This window comes from Acomys minous (assembly GCF_964271855.1).
Source record: "Acomys minous genome assembly, chromosome: 1".
NCBI lineage: Eukaryota > Metazoa > Chordata > Mammalia > Rodentia > Muridae > Acomys > Acomys minous.
In genome coordinates, this window is record NC_140483.1 from 82748038 (window position 1) to 82765148 (window position 17111).

The window sequence follows — 17111 nt, forward strand, 5'->3', positions numbered from 1 at the left end:
GATGAAATAGATCTGAGGCTTACATTTTAGATTCCCCAACAGTATGTATGTATGTATGTATGTATGTATGTATGTACGTATGTATGTATTAGTTTTAAACACATGGGTAAAATGGACCCCTCTGGGGGGAACAGCAATCAGAAGTGGGAGAAATAAGGCCACAGGCAGCTGTTGGACAACTATATTGTATGAGAGAATACTGGGATGAAAGTTGGAAAAATAACTTAAACATTAAGAGAAGGGGGCTGGCGGGATGGGAGGAAGCTTTGACTGGAGAACTGGAAGGTCAAATCTCGGCTCAGCACCCAGCACCCAACAGACCAATAAAAACCACTAACTGATAAATGGCTAGACCTAAAATAGGATAAAATCAGAAGACCCACATTGAAGATACAGAGCAGGGCTAGGCAGATAAAGTGCTTACCCCATTGCTGGGTGCACACGTACAAAGCTAGCCCTGAGGAGACAGAGGTAAGACCCCTGTGGCTTACCAGCCTGTCAGCTCAGCCTACTTGACAGTTCTAGGACAGTGGGAAACCTGACTCAAGACCAAGGACACCACCTGAAGAACACCCAAGTTTGCTCTGGTCTTCGTATGCACTTGCACACCCAAACATGCACACACACATGCTATACACATCTAAACTTGCACAACAAACCCCCCAAAACCACGCACAATGCGTGCATGTACTACACACATACACACACCACACAAACCCAAACATGCACAACCCTCCACACATCCCACAAAATACACACTCCCAAACATGCACAACTCCCTCTACACAGCCAAAAATATACACTTTATGTATACACACACAAAATACAACACACACATACTACACATTTAACACATATCACATTATATGCACACACAGCACACAACACATACCATACACACAACACACACATTATTCACATCACATCATTTACATACACATACATACCTCATACATACACATCACACAACACACATCTCACACACACAATACATATCACAAACCACAACACACATCACACATATCCATCTCACACACTCATCACACATCACACATACAACACACATCACACACACACACCACATATCACACATACAACACACATCACACACACACACACCACATATCATACATACAACACACATCACACACACACACCACAGCCATGCAACACAGAGGATGTTACGTAGGAATACTGACCTTCGTTTTGTTTTCCTCAGCCAGCCCGGGGGTGTCAGTGTCTGGTGGGTAGGCCACAGTGATGTACACGTTATAAGGCTTCACCTGGTCACACAAACAAGGTTTCCACTTTCAGTTCCTATTCATTTGTCTCGGCTGCCCTGACTCTTAGAACAGTGGTTCTCAACATGTGGGTCACATCCCTTTTGGGGGTCACATGTCAAGATATCCCACATTTTGGATATTTACATTACAATCCACACCAGTAGCAACATTTCAGTTACGAAGCAGCAAAGAAGCGACTTTATGATTGGGGTCAGCACAACATGAGGTCGCAGCAGCAGGAAGAGCGAGAGCCGCTGCCTTAGGAGGGGGCGGTCGGCCCCTCTCAACAAAGAAGACTTAGAAACGGTAGCAAGAGTTCCCCCGTCCTCTATGCCGGAAAATAGCTGCCTCTAAAGTAGGTCAAGGCTCCTCCTACTTAGGTTCTTCCTGCCTGCTGACCAGGTGGAGGCTGGGAGTTGCGGGGAGGGACATCCTGTGTAGCCCCAGTGTACTCATTCAAGCCACACCCTGCCCATGACTGGGCGGTTTCAAGGCAGGAGGCAGGTCAAACCTTATCTAAGAAGGTACAACGCTTTTCGCCTTTCAGGCTGCTTCCAATCCTGTTGTTCTTTTCACCTGCAATATACTGCGTTTCTCAGGGCCTTCCCTGCTGCCCACTGCTGTGCCCAAATCCACGTCTGGAATGTCATCCGTGCCCGAACAACTACACACACAGCCGCCTCTGCAGAAACCATCTTCACCATGGCTAGACCCGCAAAGTAGGATCAGCCAAGCAGTTCTGCTGTGACAGCCCCGACCAGTATTTACATAATCCTTCTCTCTAGCCTAGTGAGCAGTGACATCTCTGATGCCCAGGCTAGTCTGACCTGGTGACCCTTCTGCCAGTCTCCCAAGTGCTTGGGGTGCAGGCATGCTCTGCCATGCCAGTTCCCCCTGCTTTTCTTTATAGCTACTCTGCCTAATCCAACCTCCCTCTAGCTCTTCCAAAGCGGTCTGTCCTCTACTTTCTCTTCTCATTCAACTCCTCTACTGATGACACACCCCAATAACCCCGGGTGGACCTTCTGTTCAAGGGTCACAGTCTCCGAAATACTGTCTGACAGCAGCAGCCCCATTGCCTGCTCTTCTCCTGCCCTGGTAAGCAACAATCCGAAGGGTCAGACCATCAAGTTCACCTCGGGATGAGTTTTTTGTTTGACGTTGGCTTATGTTTCTGTCCTCATAAAGACATCTGGGGTATATGGAAGGGGAGGCAATAAGGCCAGAACCGAAAAGCTTAAGGAAGAAATCTGACAGTGCTCCACTGCTCTACCCTTTAACCAGGGATCCAGCCCTTTATCTCACAGATTCCTTTAGTGACAGAGTTGTGAAGTCTCGGGTAGAGTTACATAGTAAGAGCAAGAACGAAAGTTGGTTCCATTCCAGGGTGACCAAATCATGAGGGCTCATGGCTTGGCCTCGCCAGGAAGTGCTGCCTTCCAGCCAGGCTTAGAAGTGAGCCAGCTGGAACAGTGAAGGAGCAAGGGACTCCTCAACACTTGCTTTTGAGACGGTGACTTAATAAAACATTTGTCTCTCGTTGTCTTGTCTGGTCCTGTGTTGGAAAAGTGAGTAAGTGGTAGCCCAATTCACAAAGCCTCACTGTGGTTTCTCGGACCTACTCTGCGCTGCCTCCCTCCTTGCTCTCCCCTACAGTGAACAGTGTAACGTTTGTGATGATCATCAGTAGTATCTCTCAAATTCAAGGTCAGCAGTGGGTCAACGATAGAAGAGTTCTCTCCTGGGGAGGGACTGTAAAGAGAAAGGTGGAGAGGAACCAGTCCCTTTTAGGGCTAACATTGTCTCTGCCATCACCAAGCCCAATTATCCTGCTAGTCTGTGGTTGGATGCTTCTAGTGATGAAGAAGTTAACGTTTATGCAGTCCTTGTTTGGTCACCCAGCAAACACTTACCCAACTACTCCTAGTGCCAACATACTCTTAGCATGAATGTCAACTAAATGGACAGTTCTCTGTCCCTCACTCAGTTCCTGGTCTCCTGAGAGCCTTGTTCACATAATTTTCAAAAGTCATGATATATAAAATTATTCCTATACCTTTCTTTAACTGTCAGTATTATTAAGGAAAGGTTAATATTAAAAGGAAAGGCTAGCTTACATTCACCCGCTCTGGGTTCTGAGGCGTGTGATGCCTGATCTCACTAAATCACGCCAAGCTGTTTTGTTTCTCCGTGTCCTCATTAAACACCATGTTCCAGCCTCCCGCTCTGCCCTTCTCCCATCCTATCCTCATTTTTCCCTTCCACTTGGCACCAGCCTCAAACAGGTAAGACACTGGATAGCTTGCCTAAGAACGAGTTTATCATAAAAATCTATTCCACTTAGCAGTTGCTACTCCTTGCTGTATTAAAACAGGAACACAGGTGCTGGAGTGGAGACCCAGCTGCTTACATCAAACCAGAGAATCTCAGCTCCAGGTTCCTGGTCCAGTATGGCAGGAATAGATGGGGGAGGGGCCAGGCATGGTCAGTAAGAAAGCAGGAAGAACACTTGAGTGGGGACTGCACCTGGGTGGGGACTACACCTGGGTAGGGACTGCACCTGCGTGGGACTGCACCTGCGTGGGACTGCACCTGGGTGGGACTGCACCTGGGTGGGGACTGCACCTGGGTGGGACTGCACCTGCGTGGGACTGCACCTGCGTGGGGATTGCAGGTGTTTTGTTTTGGTTGAATCTTGAATACATCTCTGGCTATAACTGATTACAGGAAACCAACTTTCCAAGGAGATAAAGTTTTTAAAAATTCTTAAATAATAAATTTGTATATAAAAGACTAAAAAGAATAAAGAAAATCCAATCCAAATACCAACAAAGAATTCAACTGAACACACTGCCCACATTTTCAGAGTCTTAGTTTAGTTTTAGGGAATAAAGAAGTAAATAGGAAGATTTATAAAGTTAATTAAACCAAGAAATTTACCCATTTAAGCAAATATGTTGGTTTTACTCAAAAAAAAAATTGACCATATTATCTAGATTTCAAAAAAAAAAATGTGAGTTTTTATGGAAATCCCTGCTGTCTGAAGCAGAAGTGGGCCAATAGCAGGAAGGGATCTCAAGTATGTTACACAGTACACAGCTCCTCCGCCCTCAGAATCATCTTGCCTCTGTCCTGAGTATAATTTTTATTTTTTTATTTATTTGTCTTTTGTTTGTTTCTTTGTTTTTGTTTTTTTGGAGACAGGGTTTCTCTGTGTAGCCTTGGCTGTCCTGGACTCACTTTGTTGACCAGGCTGGCCTCAAACTCACAACGATCCGCCTGCCTCTGATTCCCAAGTGCTGGGATTAAAGGCGTGCGCCACCATCACCCGGCCTGATTTTTAATAAGAAGTATTAAATGTAGAACTTACAACTGAGTCAGTTTTTTTACACTGACATAAGATTTGTATGTCTTTAACTGCACGCAAATAGTATAGGCAAAGAAGCACTCACACTGCTGATCTGAGAGGAAGGAATACAAACATAAATACACCGTTTACCTCCATCTGCAGAGCTTCTGCGAGTCCTCTAATGGCAAACTTGGATGGAGAGTAGGCTGTGAAACCAAACAGCCCCAACTGTCCTGCCTGGGAGGACACAAACACGATTCTGCCCACCCGTCGCTCCTTCATGGTGGTTATCACGGCCCTGCTGGGGTACACGCTGCCCAGGTAGTTTATGCTCATTAATTTCTGCAAGGAACAAAAAGGCCACATGAGGCGGGAAAAGAGTCAAAAGCCTAAGCCCTGCTCAAGGGTGGTTTTGGCTCTTTGCAAGATTAACTTGTTTTTTTTGTTTTTGTTTTTGTTTTTGTTGTTGTTTTTGAGACACGGTTTCTCTGTGTAGCCTTGGCTGTCCTAGACTCACTTTGTAGACCAGGCTGGCCTCGAACTCACAGTGAATTTTCCTGCCTCTACCTCCCTAGTGCTGGGATTAAAGGCATGTGCCACCACTCTAGGCCAGGATTAACATACTTAATAGAGACTCATGGTAGTTTGAATCCAAGGGGCCTCCACAGGCTCACGGGCTCATACATTTGTAGGCTGGGTTCTTACTTGATTAACAGTTTTAGGCGTGGCTGTACTGAAGGAGGTGTGTCCCTGGGGATGTGCTTTGAGGTTTCAAAAGTCCACCCCAGGCCCAGCCTTCCCCAACCCCCTCCCTCTCCCTCTCTCCCTCTCCCACCTTCTCTCCCGCCTGTGGGACAGGATGCAAAGCTCTCAGCCTGCCGCTCTAGCTTTAGGCCAGTCTGCTTCCCACCATGATGACAATGAACTAAACCCCCACAATCTGTAAGCAAGCCACATTTAAGTGCTTTCTGTTTTAAGAGTTGCCTTGGCCATGGTGTCTCTTCACAACCACAGAATAGTAAGCAACCAAAACAAAGTCCAAGAGACAGGGAGGTGGGGTGCACAAGACCCGCTGAATTAGGAATGCATACAAGAATAATGCTGCAGATAACAGGACACTTAGTAGGACCTACCCTTTGGAGACTGCTTTGATCTAGTCTTCAATTTTCATAGTGACAGCAGTTCCATCTTTGATGAAAATAGACATGGTACGGCTGGGCACAGGGTTCAGTCAGGAAAGAGCTTTCTGTGCAAGCATGTGGACCTTGGATTTGGATACCCAGCACCCACACAAAAGATCTGCCAGGCACGATGGCCCACATCTCTAGCCAGAGGACTGGGAGGAGAGGGCAGAGACAGGCAGATCCCAGAGGCTTGCTGCAGAGTCCCAGACAAAAACGGTGAACTCCAGGTTCAGTGAGGGACTGTGTCGAAAATAAGGTGAGGTCAAGAACTCTGGTGCCCCATATCTGACCACGTCCCCTTGATGGGGAGGCCCGGTGGCACTCAGAGGAAGGATAGCAGGTCACCAAGAAGAGACTCGATACCCTATGAGCATATACAGGGGGAGGAGGTCCCCCTCAGTCACAGTCATAGGGGAGGGGGGGAGGGGGAAAGCGGGAGGGAGGGAGGAATGGGAGGATACAAGGGACGGGATAACAATTCAGGTGTAATATGAATAAATTAATAAAATATTTTTTTAAAAAAAGAAAATAAGGCGAGGCGATATAGAGGAAGACGCCCAACATGAACTTCTACCCCTATCCTGCAAATACACAGATGGTCAAAATTAGTTCTCTCCTTAGAAAAGTGCACCGCATACTGTAGGTAATCCTTTATAATAATATGTGTGTGGGTGTGTGTGGGTGTGGGTGTGTGTGGGTGGGTATTTGCCTCAATATATATGTGCGCAGAGCCCACAGAGGCCAGCATGGGGCACTGGATCTTCTGATCTGGAATTAAAGGCAGCTGTAAGTTGCTGGTAACCAAACCTAGGTCCGCTGCCAGAGTGGCAAGTGCTCTTAACCCTAGGCTATCTTTCTAGGTCCCTGTAGGTAATATTTCTTAAAAGAAAGTTTTAGGAGTGCGCCTCTAAATATTTCCAGCCCTGTTAGTTCCAAGCTAAACCAAGATTATAAAGAGAAAATGGTACCAGTTAATAGTATAGCTGTGCCTTTGTGTCACCACTTACTACTGACCTCATGAGAAAAGACCCTGCCCATTTTCTCCGCTGAAAATGGGGTTAATCTTGGAATTACCTCAGGATGCAGCAGGGATTAAGAGCAGAAGCACAAGCTAAGACCAGCACAGGTCCTGGTGCACAGTAAGCCAGTATACACTGACTTGTTCACCAAGACAGAAAAGAGCTCGCAAGGCACGCACTGCACCTCATCCCAGGAACTCTTAAAACCTATGTGCAACTTGAGGACCTGAGGACGCACAGTAACACCTTTATACACTGCACATCCTGTCCTGTCACCCTGCGAACTAAACACCCATTGGAGACAGAAACATAAACCGTGAGGACGATGTGACAGAATATTAAGAAACTAAGAAATGAGGACTAAAAACACAGGGGTGTGGGGAAAAGATTTATATTCTGAGTTTTTAAAGAAGGCAGGATATGTGTAGACAATAATTTTCACTATTTTAGTTTGTAAAAGCAAAAGAAAGAAGAAAATGTTGATTGTTTGGATTTGGGTGCCAGGATTCCTGCTTTTTTTTTCCAGAATATGTTTTAATATCACTGCATTGTTTTAATCTTTAAAACTTTAAATTTTATTTTATGTATAAGAGTGTCTTGTGCACCTGCATATGTGTGCCTAGTGGGCACTGGGTCCCTTGGCACTGGAATTACAGAGGTGAGCTCTTACAGTGTGGGAACTAACCCCGGGCCCTCGGCACACTCAGGGAGCTCTCAGGCACTGGGCCGTCTCCCCAGCCCCTCATGATATTGTTTTAATAGCAAAAGGCTCCAAAAAGTATCTGAGAAAGAATAAAACCCCATGTTCACCTCAGTTCTTTTTCAAAGAACTCCTAAAACATAAGTAAAGAGTACATTTATCTGTCTGCTTCTGGTGGAGATAGGGGCTCATACTGTAGCTTGGGCTAGCCTGAGCTCACTTCATAGCCCAAGCTCATGATGATTCTCCTGCCTTAGTTTCCCAAGAACTGGGATTATAGGCATGAACCACTGTGCCCAGCTGAGAGCCACGCCCCCTCTTAAGAAAAGAAAAGTGAAAGGAAAAGCAGAAACGCTGTGAAAGCCTGAGAACAAATGACAAGTAAGTCCTGACACACTTGAGAAGACACAGAAACTGAAGGCTGAATGGCAGCAGAGGAAGTGAAAGGCAGGACTGCACAGCACAACCCCCAGGGGCTCAAATGACGCCAAGAGTTCTGAGACGGGGCTGGGCGGGGGCAACAACGGTCCAAATATTCCCTAGCGGTAAACAGACAGACACACAGCAGTATTCCCACACCATGGGACTGTCACCAACCCAGCACGAAGTATAGCATGAAGCACCTGAAAGCGCTACACTATGTCAGAGAAGGAAGACACAAGAGGGTATATGCATCACATGACTCGATCACTGAGCAAGACGAGCACAGATCAGTGGATGCCAGGACTAGAATAAGAGTTTGCAACCCTGGAAAGTACTGGCTAAAGCATAGGGTATGCTTCTGGGGAGATAAAAATGTTTGGGACTTAGCGTGGTCTGCAGTGACATGGTGTCTCAAACAAACAAACCTCATTTTATTTTTATAAGGATTTCAGCTCACTTTTTAAAAACTGCCATAAGACAACAACAAAAAATCACTTAGCTCCTAAGTGGTCTCCTGCCTGGCAGTAGACAACATTTCTCAAAAGGACTAACATAAGTAAAGTGAGTTAGGCCTCAATTTACTTAGAACATCTGTCTAGACACTGAATGAAGACTCCACTCTAACACTGGAGCATGTGTACATTTCCTAAGAAAAAAGATCTGGTGCCCCATATTTGACCACGTCCCCTGGATGGGGAGGCCTGGTGGCACTCAGAGGAAGGACAGCAGGTTACCGAGAAGAGACTTGATACTCTATGAGCATATTCAGGGGGAGGAGGACCCCCTCAGGAACAGTCATAGGGGATGGGAGTAAGGGGAAAATGGGAGGGAGGGAAGAATGGAAGGATACAAGGAATGGGATAACAATTGAGATGTAATATGAATATATTAATAAAACATATTTAAAAAAAGAAAAGAGAAAAGACCAAGGATACTGACCCCCAAACTCCCACTAAGACATGACCCAAACCATCACTTCTACACAGGGCCAAAGTCAAATGGCTCCACCATGGACACAGAACCCTCCATTAAGCACAATGCGACAACACAGCCGAGGGTCAGCAACCAGTAAAGCCTCCAACACGAAACCCAACCGCAGCCTCTCAGAAGACGCAAATACATGCATGAAAGAGATTATAGCAGAACAGAGTCAACATTCACAACACAGATAAAGATAAGGTACAGTTTCAAGAAACCGAGAAGAAAGCCATTAAACAGAGGAACGGAGAGATGGCTATGGGGATCCTCGGGACCATCCAGATTCGGTCATTCACTAGAAGGCCCCAAGTCCTCAGCATACAGTGGACATCGTGAGGAGGATGTATTACAGGGAAGGGTTGCAGGCAAATCAACAGACATCAGCGCAAAGGCCAGAATGAAGTGGGTCTCCCAAAGAAGCCACAAGGTACCCAACCGAATCCCTCCATCAATGTGTTGTGTCCTCTCTTCAGTGACACCGTCAGACACTCACACTTAGCTGCAATTTTATTCAAAGCTTCATTAAAACACATAGGTGATGATACTGGCATGGCTGTCTCAGACGCAAATGTCAACACCTTCATTCCTCCTGCTCCACACACACCTTACTTCCTGGGCTCTCAGCAGTCAATACCCCCTGTGCTCAATAGAGTGTGAATATTCTTAGAGCATCATCTTACCCACGCACACACACATATACCCATAAATCAGATAAACACACACAAAGATGCATATGCACACCCCATTCCTCTTCTTCTGTCTACGCCCAAATCTTTTGTTTTATTACTTCGTATTTAGATTACAACCATTATTTTCCAAACTGATTATTCACATTATTGTTGGCATCATCTTTCAGATCTGGCCTCCATTCCTTCCAGACGAACGTACATAAGGACAGACAACCTTCTTGTATGCCAAGCTGAAAAAGGCCCCTAAGACACTCAGGTGCCACCACTCTGCCTTTGCCACCCTCTGATTTTCCTGCAGTCCTTGAGTGTACCTCTGATTGTATGGCACTCCCTACAGCCTATGAGAATACAGCTCAGACACTGGTCCAGCAGGCTCATTTTCTATATGAAAAGAGAGGAATTCAACGTCACAGAGTCCAGCTTTCAAAACCTATTACCCTGATGAAAGCTTACAAGGACACTAAAAACCAGACTAACGTATTGCCGACCACAAAGTGGTTTTTCACTTAGATTTCAAGTCTCATGTCCACTTCTCAGCTCTGAATTAGTAGTTGAGGTTCTTGGAGGGCCTGTTTTAAAATAGAAAAAAAAAATCACCTTGACTCAAGATGAGCAAACACTGTCACTCACCTCAAAAGTACTAACTTCAAGTTCTTCAAACTTTCCTGCCAGAGACATCCCTGCACAGTTGACCAGCATGTCCACGGGACCCAGCTTCTCTTGTGCCTGGAAGAATATTCCAGAACATTACACACTGTTGCAAACACTACATGAGGCAGTGGAAGATTCACCACGCAGACCAACACGGTCAACAAATAATGCTCACTGAACCACTGAACCTATAGAGAAGAGTTGCCACCTCCAAGGCACACAGCAAAATGGCAAGAAGCAATCAAAGTCAGGCAGTGAACAGAAATCACCCGACCTCTTGACCGCTTACCTGTTTTATGACGTTCTCTACCTGGTTATAGTCCTGAGATACATCAACTGAGATGCAGAGCACCACCTGTGAAAAAGAAGACAAGAAGGGGAGGAAGTCAGGGCCTGCAACAGCTCACCAGGTAAGGATGCTCGCTGCAAGCCTGGAGATCTGAGCTCTATCCCTGGAACCTACAGGATAGAAGGACAGAACTGATGTCTTTGAATTGTTCTAACCTACACACACACACACACACACACACACACACACACACAGTAAAAAGAATAACATTGGCGATGCAACTGTTAAAACCAGTTTTGTTTTGTTTTTACGACAAGGTCTTGTTACATAGTCTGTCTGAGCTGGCCATGAAGTCAGCACATCGTCCAGGATAGCTCTGGGCTCACAGCTATACCCGTTTCAGCCTTCCAAACACTGAGACCACACAGATTGCAAGTGCACACCGAAACACTTGTCTGAAGTCACTACCAGCAGATGGAAGAACACACCTACAAAGTAATATGCCTGTACGGGGCTGTGGCAGGGGCACAGCGACGGGTGCCAGAGCAAACAGGCAGGCATTCGGAAAGTCCGCTACCGAAATCCGCATCCCCAGTGCTGTGAGCTAAAGGCTTGGTGCAGTGGCGTTACTGGTAGACGGTGTAACCTTTAAAAGGTGGATCCTAATAAAAAGAACTTAGGCCACTAAGGTGTGCCACTGAAGGGATATTAAGGAAAGCCCCAGCCCCCCATTTCCCCGTCCTTTAAGAGATGAGCAACTTTGCTTTGCCTTGTCAAAGGCCTCAGAACAATACAGTCACTTTTAGCATGTACACAGAGACCACATGGAAAAGCCACCATGACAGCAACAAGCAGCAAACACACATAAAAATGTGGAAGTCAATTAAATAGCTACCACTTACAGAACAGGTAAGTAATAGTAGTTTATACATATAACTACATATATTATATATCAATAATAAAATTAAGTGAAAGTGGGTATAATGATGCATGCCTATTGTCATATTGGTAGGAGGCTGATATGGGAGAATCATTTGAGCCCTGGGATTTGAGCCTACCTGGACAGGACAGTTACAGAAAGAACCATCTCAAAAAGAAGAAGAAGAAGAAGAAGAAGAAGAAGAAGAAGAAGAAGAAGAAGAAGAAGAAGAAGAAGAAGAAGAGGAGGAGAAAGAAAAGGAAAAAAGAAAAGGAAGTAAAAAAAGAAAAGGAATAAATAAGACCCACATGAACTATTTTATTCAGCAGCACAGATGAATTTTTAAAATACTATAGTCGGAAGAAATAAAAGTTGCAGGACACTGTGTAAAAATATTGTGGTTATGGTTGGACAACTGTGTGAAAACTCAGGAAATGTGTGTCTTAATCAGAGCAGCTGCACACTGTATATCTAGGGCAGCTTAAGAGCTTAAGAATAATGCCAAAGTTCAAAAAGATACAGAACTTTAAAATTTAAATACAACACACGCGCACACACACACACACACACATGTGTGTGTATACTCACACAAGATACTATTTAGGGAAATACACACTACCATAAATGGCAACATTTTTTAAAAAAGAAAATAGGGAAGAACATCAGAGTCAGGTTTAAGGTGGCCTCTAGGAACAAGAGGCTGGTACTAGGCCCAAATGCTGGAAAAAGAGGGTTAAAAAAACGCCATTAAATTCCATGTCTTTAAACTAGATGCTGGATCTGTAGTGGTTAACCTGTCATTGAGTTGTACATTAAAATACACATTACACTGTATGTATCATTTCAGCACCCCAAATTACACAACTAAATGCCTTTTCAAATGTCCTTTCCACCCAAGTAGTGTGTAAGCTGTTTGTTTTAAAGGAACTGAAGTGAAATCCGTTCTCATACACCATTGCTTGCCATTTCTAGGTATGTACAATCGTCCATAACTTTTGAGTTCTCTATTGACATGAATCTAGTCATTTCAAATAATTTCATTTTTTTAAAAGCAGCCTAAAATGTATTTTAATTGCAAAAGTCATAAATGCCTTCAGTGATCTATTTGCAGTGGAGGCAACACCCTTTTCTCTCTTTCACAACCTGTGTCAATCAGGATAGAAAATGCATCCCTTTAAAGCTGCGCCTTACCTGTTTATCATTGATAGAGTGCTTTTCAATTTCTTTCTTCGCCTGCAGCAGCTTGTCCTAAAAGCAATGCAGGAAAAATTATGTTTGTCTGCACTTGCTGAAAAGGACAGGAAGAACAACTGTTTGGACAGACACTGCGTTCTGTAAAACAGAACCTACGGTAGATAGCAAGGGCTTGGGGAAGAGGCAAGATGTGTGAGGTGACGGGGAAGTCACAGCACGTTTTTAAACTCACTGCAGAAAGATGAAAGAAAGAATTGAACCTCAGACCCCTTTTAATAGCACACAGGGACCCAGAATAAACACATGACCACATAATGTTCTGGAAAGCTAACTGTGTGTGAGTTCACAGCAAGAGGGCTTTTGTAAGATAACATCAGTAGTTTTCTCCTTTCCTATAAAAACTAGAGTAAAAAAAAAAAATCAATCACTTTTTAGAAGGACTAGATAAATCCACATCTGGCTACTTTCAAAAATACTCCTCAGAACTTCAAAGCTATCCAGATAATTGCACAGTTCTTCCAAGTCCTCTGTTTTGTTTTGCTTACTTTCAAGAAAACAAGAGTCTACAGACCCTAATTTGTCATAAATTTAAATAAAATTTGAGAACTGTAGAAGAACAAAGGGGAAGGTCCAAGCATGCATGAAGCGATGGGTGTCAATCCCCCGTAAGGCTTACACCAAGCCTGGAGGCACACAGGACATAGCGGTGGGACAATCAGGAGTCCAGCAGGGTCATCCTGTGCTACAGCGGTCCAGGCTAGCCTGTGATGCAAGAAACTTTTGTGTCATAAAGGGATGGAGGTAGGGATGGCGAGGCAGGTATCTTCAAAGGCTGAGTGAAGTTTACAAAAATGAATGCCCACGACAAATTAGTACATTCCTACTGAATGCAGGGGGAGTGAACAGATACACACTCCCTGACTTTGCCAAGACTGCCATAAAAAGTTCCATTGAGAAACTAAAGAATGTCTTCACGCCAGAAGGCTCTCTATGTACTCAGACATGGCCCCGGGTGAGCCTCCCCCCCCCCCCCCCCCCGCCAGCCTCCCACCTGCTCGCTCACTGGTCTCATGTCAAATTCTAGCCTTGCTTAAAAACCTCATAAAGTGGCACTCTACTAAATCCGTAAACCTAGTCCGGTCCTTCCTTGTTTTTAGAAGAAATTACAGAAACTTGAGCCTTGATTCTGGGTCATTATTTTTATGTTTTCTCCAGAGACTCTTTCTAGCCTGCTTCCCCCACTGGGCTCTTTTCAACTAACCAATCTACCTAGGCAGCTAACCCCAAGCACAGCTCTCTTCTCTTTCTCTTCCCTCTCCCTGAGACAGGGTGTCTTGCAAGCCAGGATAGCCTCTAATTAGCTACAGAGCAAAGGATGACCTCGAACTTCTGCCCTTTCTGCCTCCACCTCCCTAGGGCTAGGGCTGTAGGCGCACACATGCATGCTGAGTTCTATGTGGAGTTGATTCACACACCCGGCGTGAGCACTGGACCCATGGAGCACACACCGAACCCCTCTTCTTTCCACAGAGCATCTGCTACCTGATGAGCAAGCCCCTGGCTTCTCACCACACAGCCAAGGTCACCACCCCAGCGCCCAAAGAGGAACAAAAAGACTTCAGTCACGGGTTTATGCTCTGAAAGCGACTTTGACAAGACTACAGACCCATGAATAAGGAAAAACAGATCCCTGGATTGGTTAGACACAAGAAAAGTACTTTGCAGCTCCTCTGGGGCATGTGTACTCCACCAAAGATGCCTATCATGACATAAGCAACTTACACAGAAAAATACCTACACACCGCTCTGTACCGATTGGCTCTGAAGCTGCTGCCGCCAGCACCTTCATTTGCCTTCAAGCTAGTATGTGTTACATAAGGCACTGCCTAATGATACCTACATCCATTCCTCAAGTTGTGCACTATGCACTGTCTAGGATGATAAGTGCCTGGCAGATTTACGGCAGTAAATAAGGAACTGCTGAGGTGATGCAAGTTCAGCAGATAAGTCCTTGGCCTCGATACACCACAGGTGTGAGCACCAAGATCACCTCTGTTAGTCAGGAGGACTCTAGAACTCACCTCATTTCGGGCAACCAGAGTTATAAATGCTCCTTGTTTGTAGCACTCAATAGCAATGCACTTCCCGATGCCACTGGATCCTCCTGTGACCTACAAAATACCAGCAAGACCATCTTAGCACTTGTAATGTCTCCTGTGTACAAAGTCTACTTAAAATATTTGTGATGGTAGTTAAGGGACAGCTCAGTTACAGGTACTTGCCTAGTATTCATGAGGCCCCGGGTTTATCTCCAGTACTAAAAAGGACTGTAAACGTAATTATGGGTGGTGGCACTTACCAAGCCCAGCACTCAGCAGAGTGTCTGTGGGTGATCAGGAGGTCAGTGTTGGAGCCACTGTTGTGGACAGTTTCATGGTGCTGGCCAGGACCACAGAAGGCTCAGTCACAGAAACAAAAGTCTCTAAGAACTACAACCTCTTTACGGCAGACTTATCACGTGGAATATGTACAAAGCGGGACCTCCTGCTTTGACTGTTTTCAGTGCAGAGCTATAAACTGCACATCTAAAATTGTTTGAGGTCACCAAAGGGAACGTGTCCTACAATTCTAGCAAAGAAATAATATATTAGTGCTGCTGCTTATAAATAAAAATGAATCTCATTTCCTTCCTGCACATCTCCATAAGGCTAGGTCTAAGAAAACATGTTATAGGGCTAAGGAGGCAGGACATGGTAGAGCTCTCTTGCCAAGCAAGCGCTCATATGTGCAAACACACACACACACACAACACACACACACACACACACACACACACACACACACACTGCTGTCAATATTAAAAGCTGAAATGCTTAGCAGTACTGCATTTTAAAAGCTCCATTAGAGCCACGCTTTTAATCCTAGTACTCTGGTGGCAGAGACAGGCAGATCCTGTCTGAATTCAAGCCATTCTGTTCTATATAGTGAATTCCAGGCCAGCATGGCTATATGGCAAGACCCTGTCTCAAAAGCAAAACAAAAATCACCTGTTAAAACCTAACCATTTCCATAGTCAGATTTTTGGATTGCTCTGACCATTTTACAATGCTAACACCACGCAAAAGAATGTCCCCCACCACACTATAATGCTCAGATCACCAGGAACCCAGAGGCGTGTCCTGAACAGACCATTCTGCCTCCCTGGTTTGTCACTGTGTACCTTCAGGGCTCACAGATGTCCTCCTGGCTCCCTGGCTGGACAAAGGCAAGCCAGCCCATCTCACTCAGCACGGACAACACCAGCCCCTCGCACAAGCAGCAACGAACTTGCCTTAACTTACAGAGTCCCCTCTAATGCCATTTCCATAAGAAAAACGTGATGTCCAAGCTTATAAATAGCTCCCCTGTTTATCGTTCAGTGAATCGATAGAAGTGAAAATGAGGTTACCAAGGAAACTTTTATGCTCCAACGTGTGATGCAAATATTAGCCAGGAGTTCTGGCAAACGTGTCGATCCACTTTCTCCGTATGAGGAATAAGACCTGGCTTTTGGGTCAGGGCACACAAAAAGTGATCTAGCCAAGCCAGCTGATTCTCCAGTGACATGTAAGAACACAGTTAGGCTAATTGTGGCGTATGTTATTCTGGATATTATGAGAACTGTCAAGAGTTTTTCACAATGGCTGAGAAAATGTTAAACACACGTTGTCTGCCAGTTGCTGAATAGAGCTCAGTGGTGGGTACCGAAGATAACCATTTAACTTCCCTTCCTTTTTGTTTTTTTTTGTTTGTTTGTTTGTTTGTTTTTTCTATTTTTTCTGTGTCTTAGATTATTATAATTACATTTTCTTCTATTAATTTATTCTTGTTACATCTCAATGGTTATCCCATCCCTTGTATCCTCCCATTCTTCCCTCCCTCCCATTTTCCCCTTATTCCCCTCCTCTATGATTGTTCCTGAGGGGGATTACCTCCCCTTGTATATGTTCATAGGGTATCAAGTCTCTTCTCGGTAACCTGCTGTTCTTCCTCTGAGTGCCACCAGGTCTCCCCCTCCAGGGGACATGGTCAAATGTGAGACACCAGAGTACGTGTGAAAGTCATATCCCACCCAGCTATTCCACTCCTTGGAATATACCCAGAAGATGCTCCAGCACACAGCAAGAGTTCGAGGCCAGCCTGGTCTACAAAGTGAGTCTAGGACAGCCAAGGCTACAGAGAGACCCTGTCTTGAAAAACCAAAAAAAAAAAAAAAATTTGCTCAACCATGTTCATAGCAGCCTTATTCATAATAGCCAGAACATGGAAACAGCCTAAGTGTCCATCAATAGAAGAATGGATAAAGAAACTGTGGTACATATACACTATGGAATACTATTCAGCTATTAAAAACAAGGAATTCCCAAAATTTGTAGATAAATGGATTGAGCTAG

The 17111-nt window shown here is 44.9% G+C and overlaps 1 protein-coding gene across 2 annotated transcripts in view; it reads right to left on the reverse strand.

Annotated features, from left to right (window-relative positions):
* The window catches only part of KDSR (3-ketodihydrosphingosine reductase), a 33380-nt gene that overhangs the window by 13350 nt on the left and 2919 nt on the right, over positions 1 to 17111 (reverse strand). For both annotated transcript variants that reach the window (XR_014778184.1, XM_084776547.1), the window contains exons 2-7: positions 14760 to 14849; positions 12676 to 12732; positions 10566 to 10631; positions 10256 to 10351; positions 4783 to 4974; positions 1200 to 1283 (exon numbers count right to left, since the gene is read on the reverse strand). Coding sequence is in view for 1 of the 2 variants with exons in the window: in XM_084776547.1 (XP_084632673.1) it covers positions 1200 to 1283; positions 4783 to 4974; positions 10256 to 10351; positions 10566 to 10631; positions 12676 to 12732; positions 14760 to 14849 (585 nt within the window). In the remaining variant the exon portion in view is untranslated. The remainder of the gene's footprint in view (positions 1 to 1199; positions 1284 to 4782; positions 4975 to 10255; positions 10352 to 10565; positions 10632 to 12675; positions 12733 to 14759; positions 14850 to 17111) is intronic.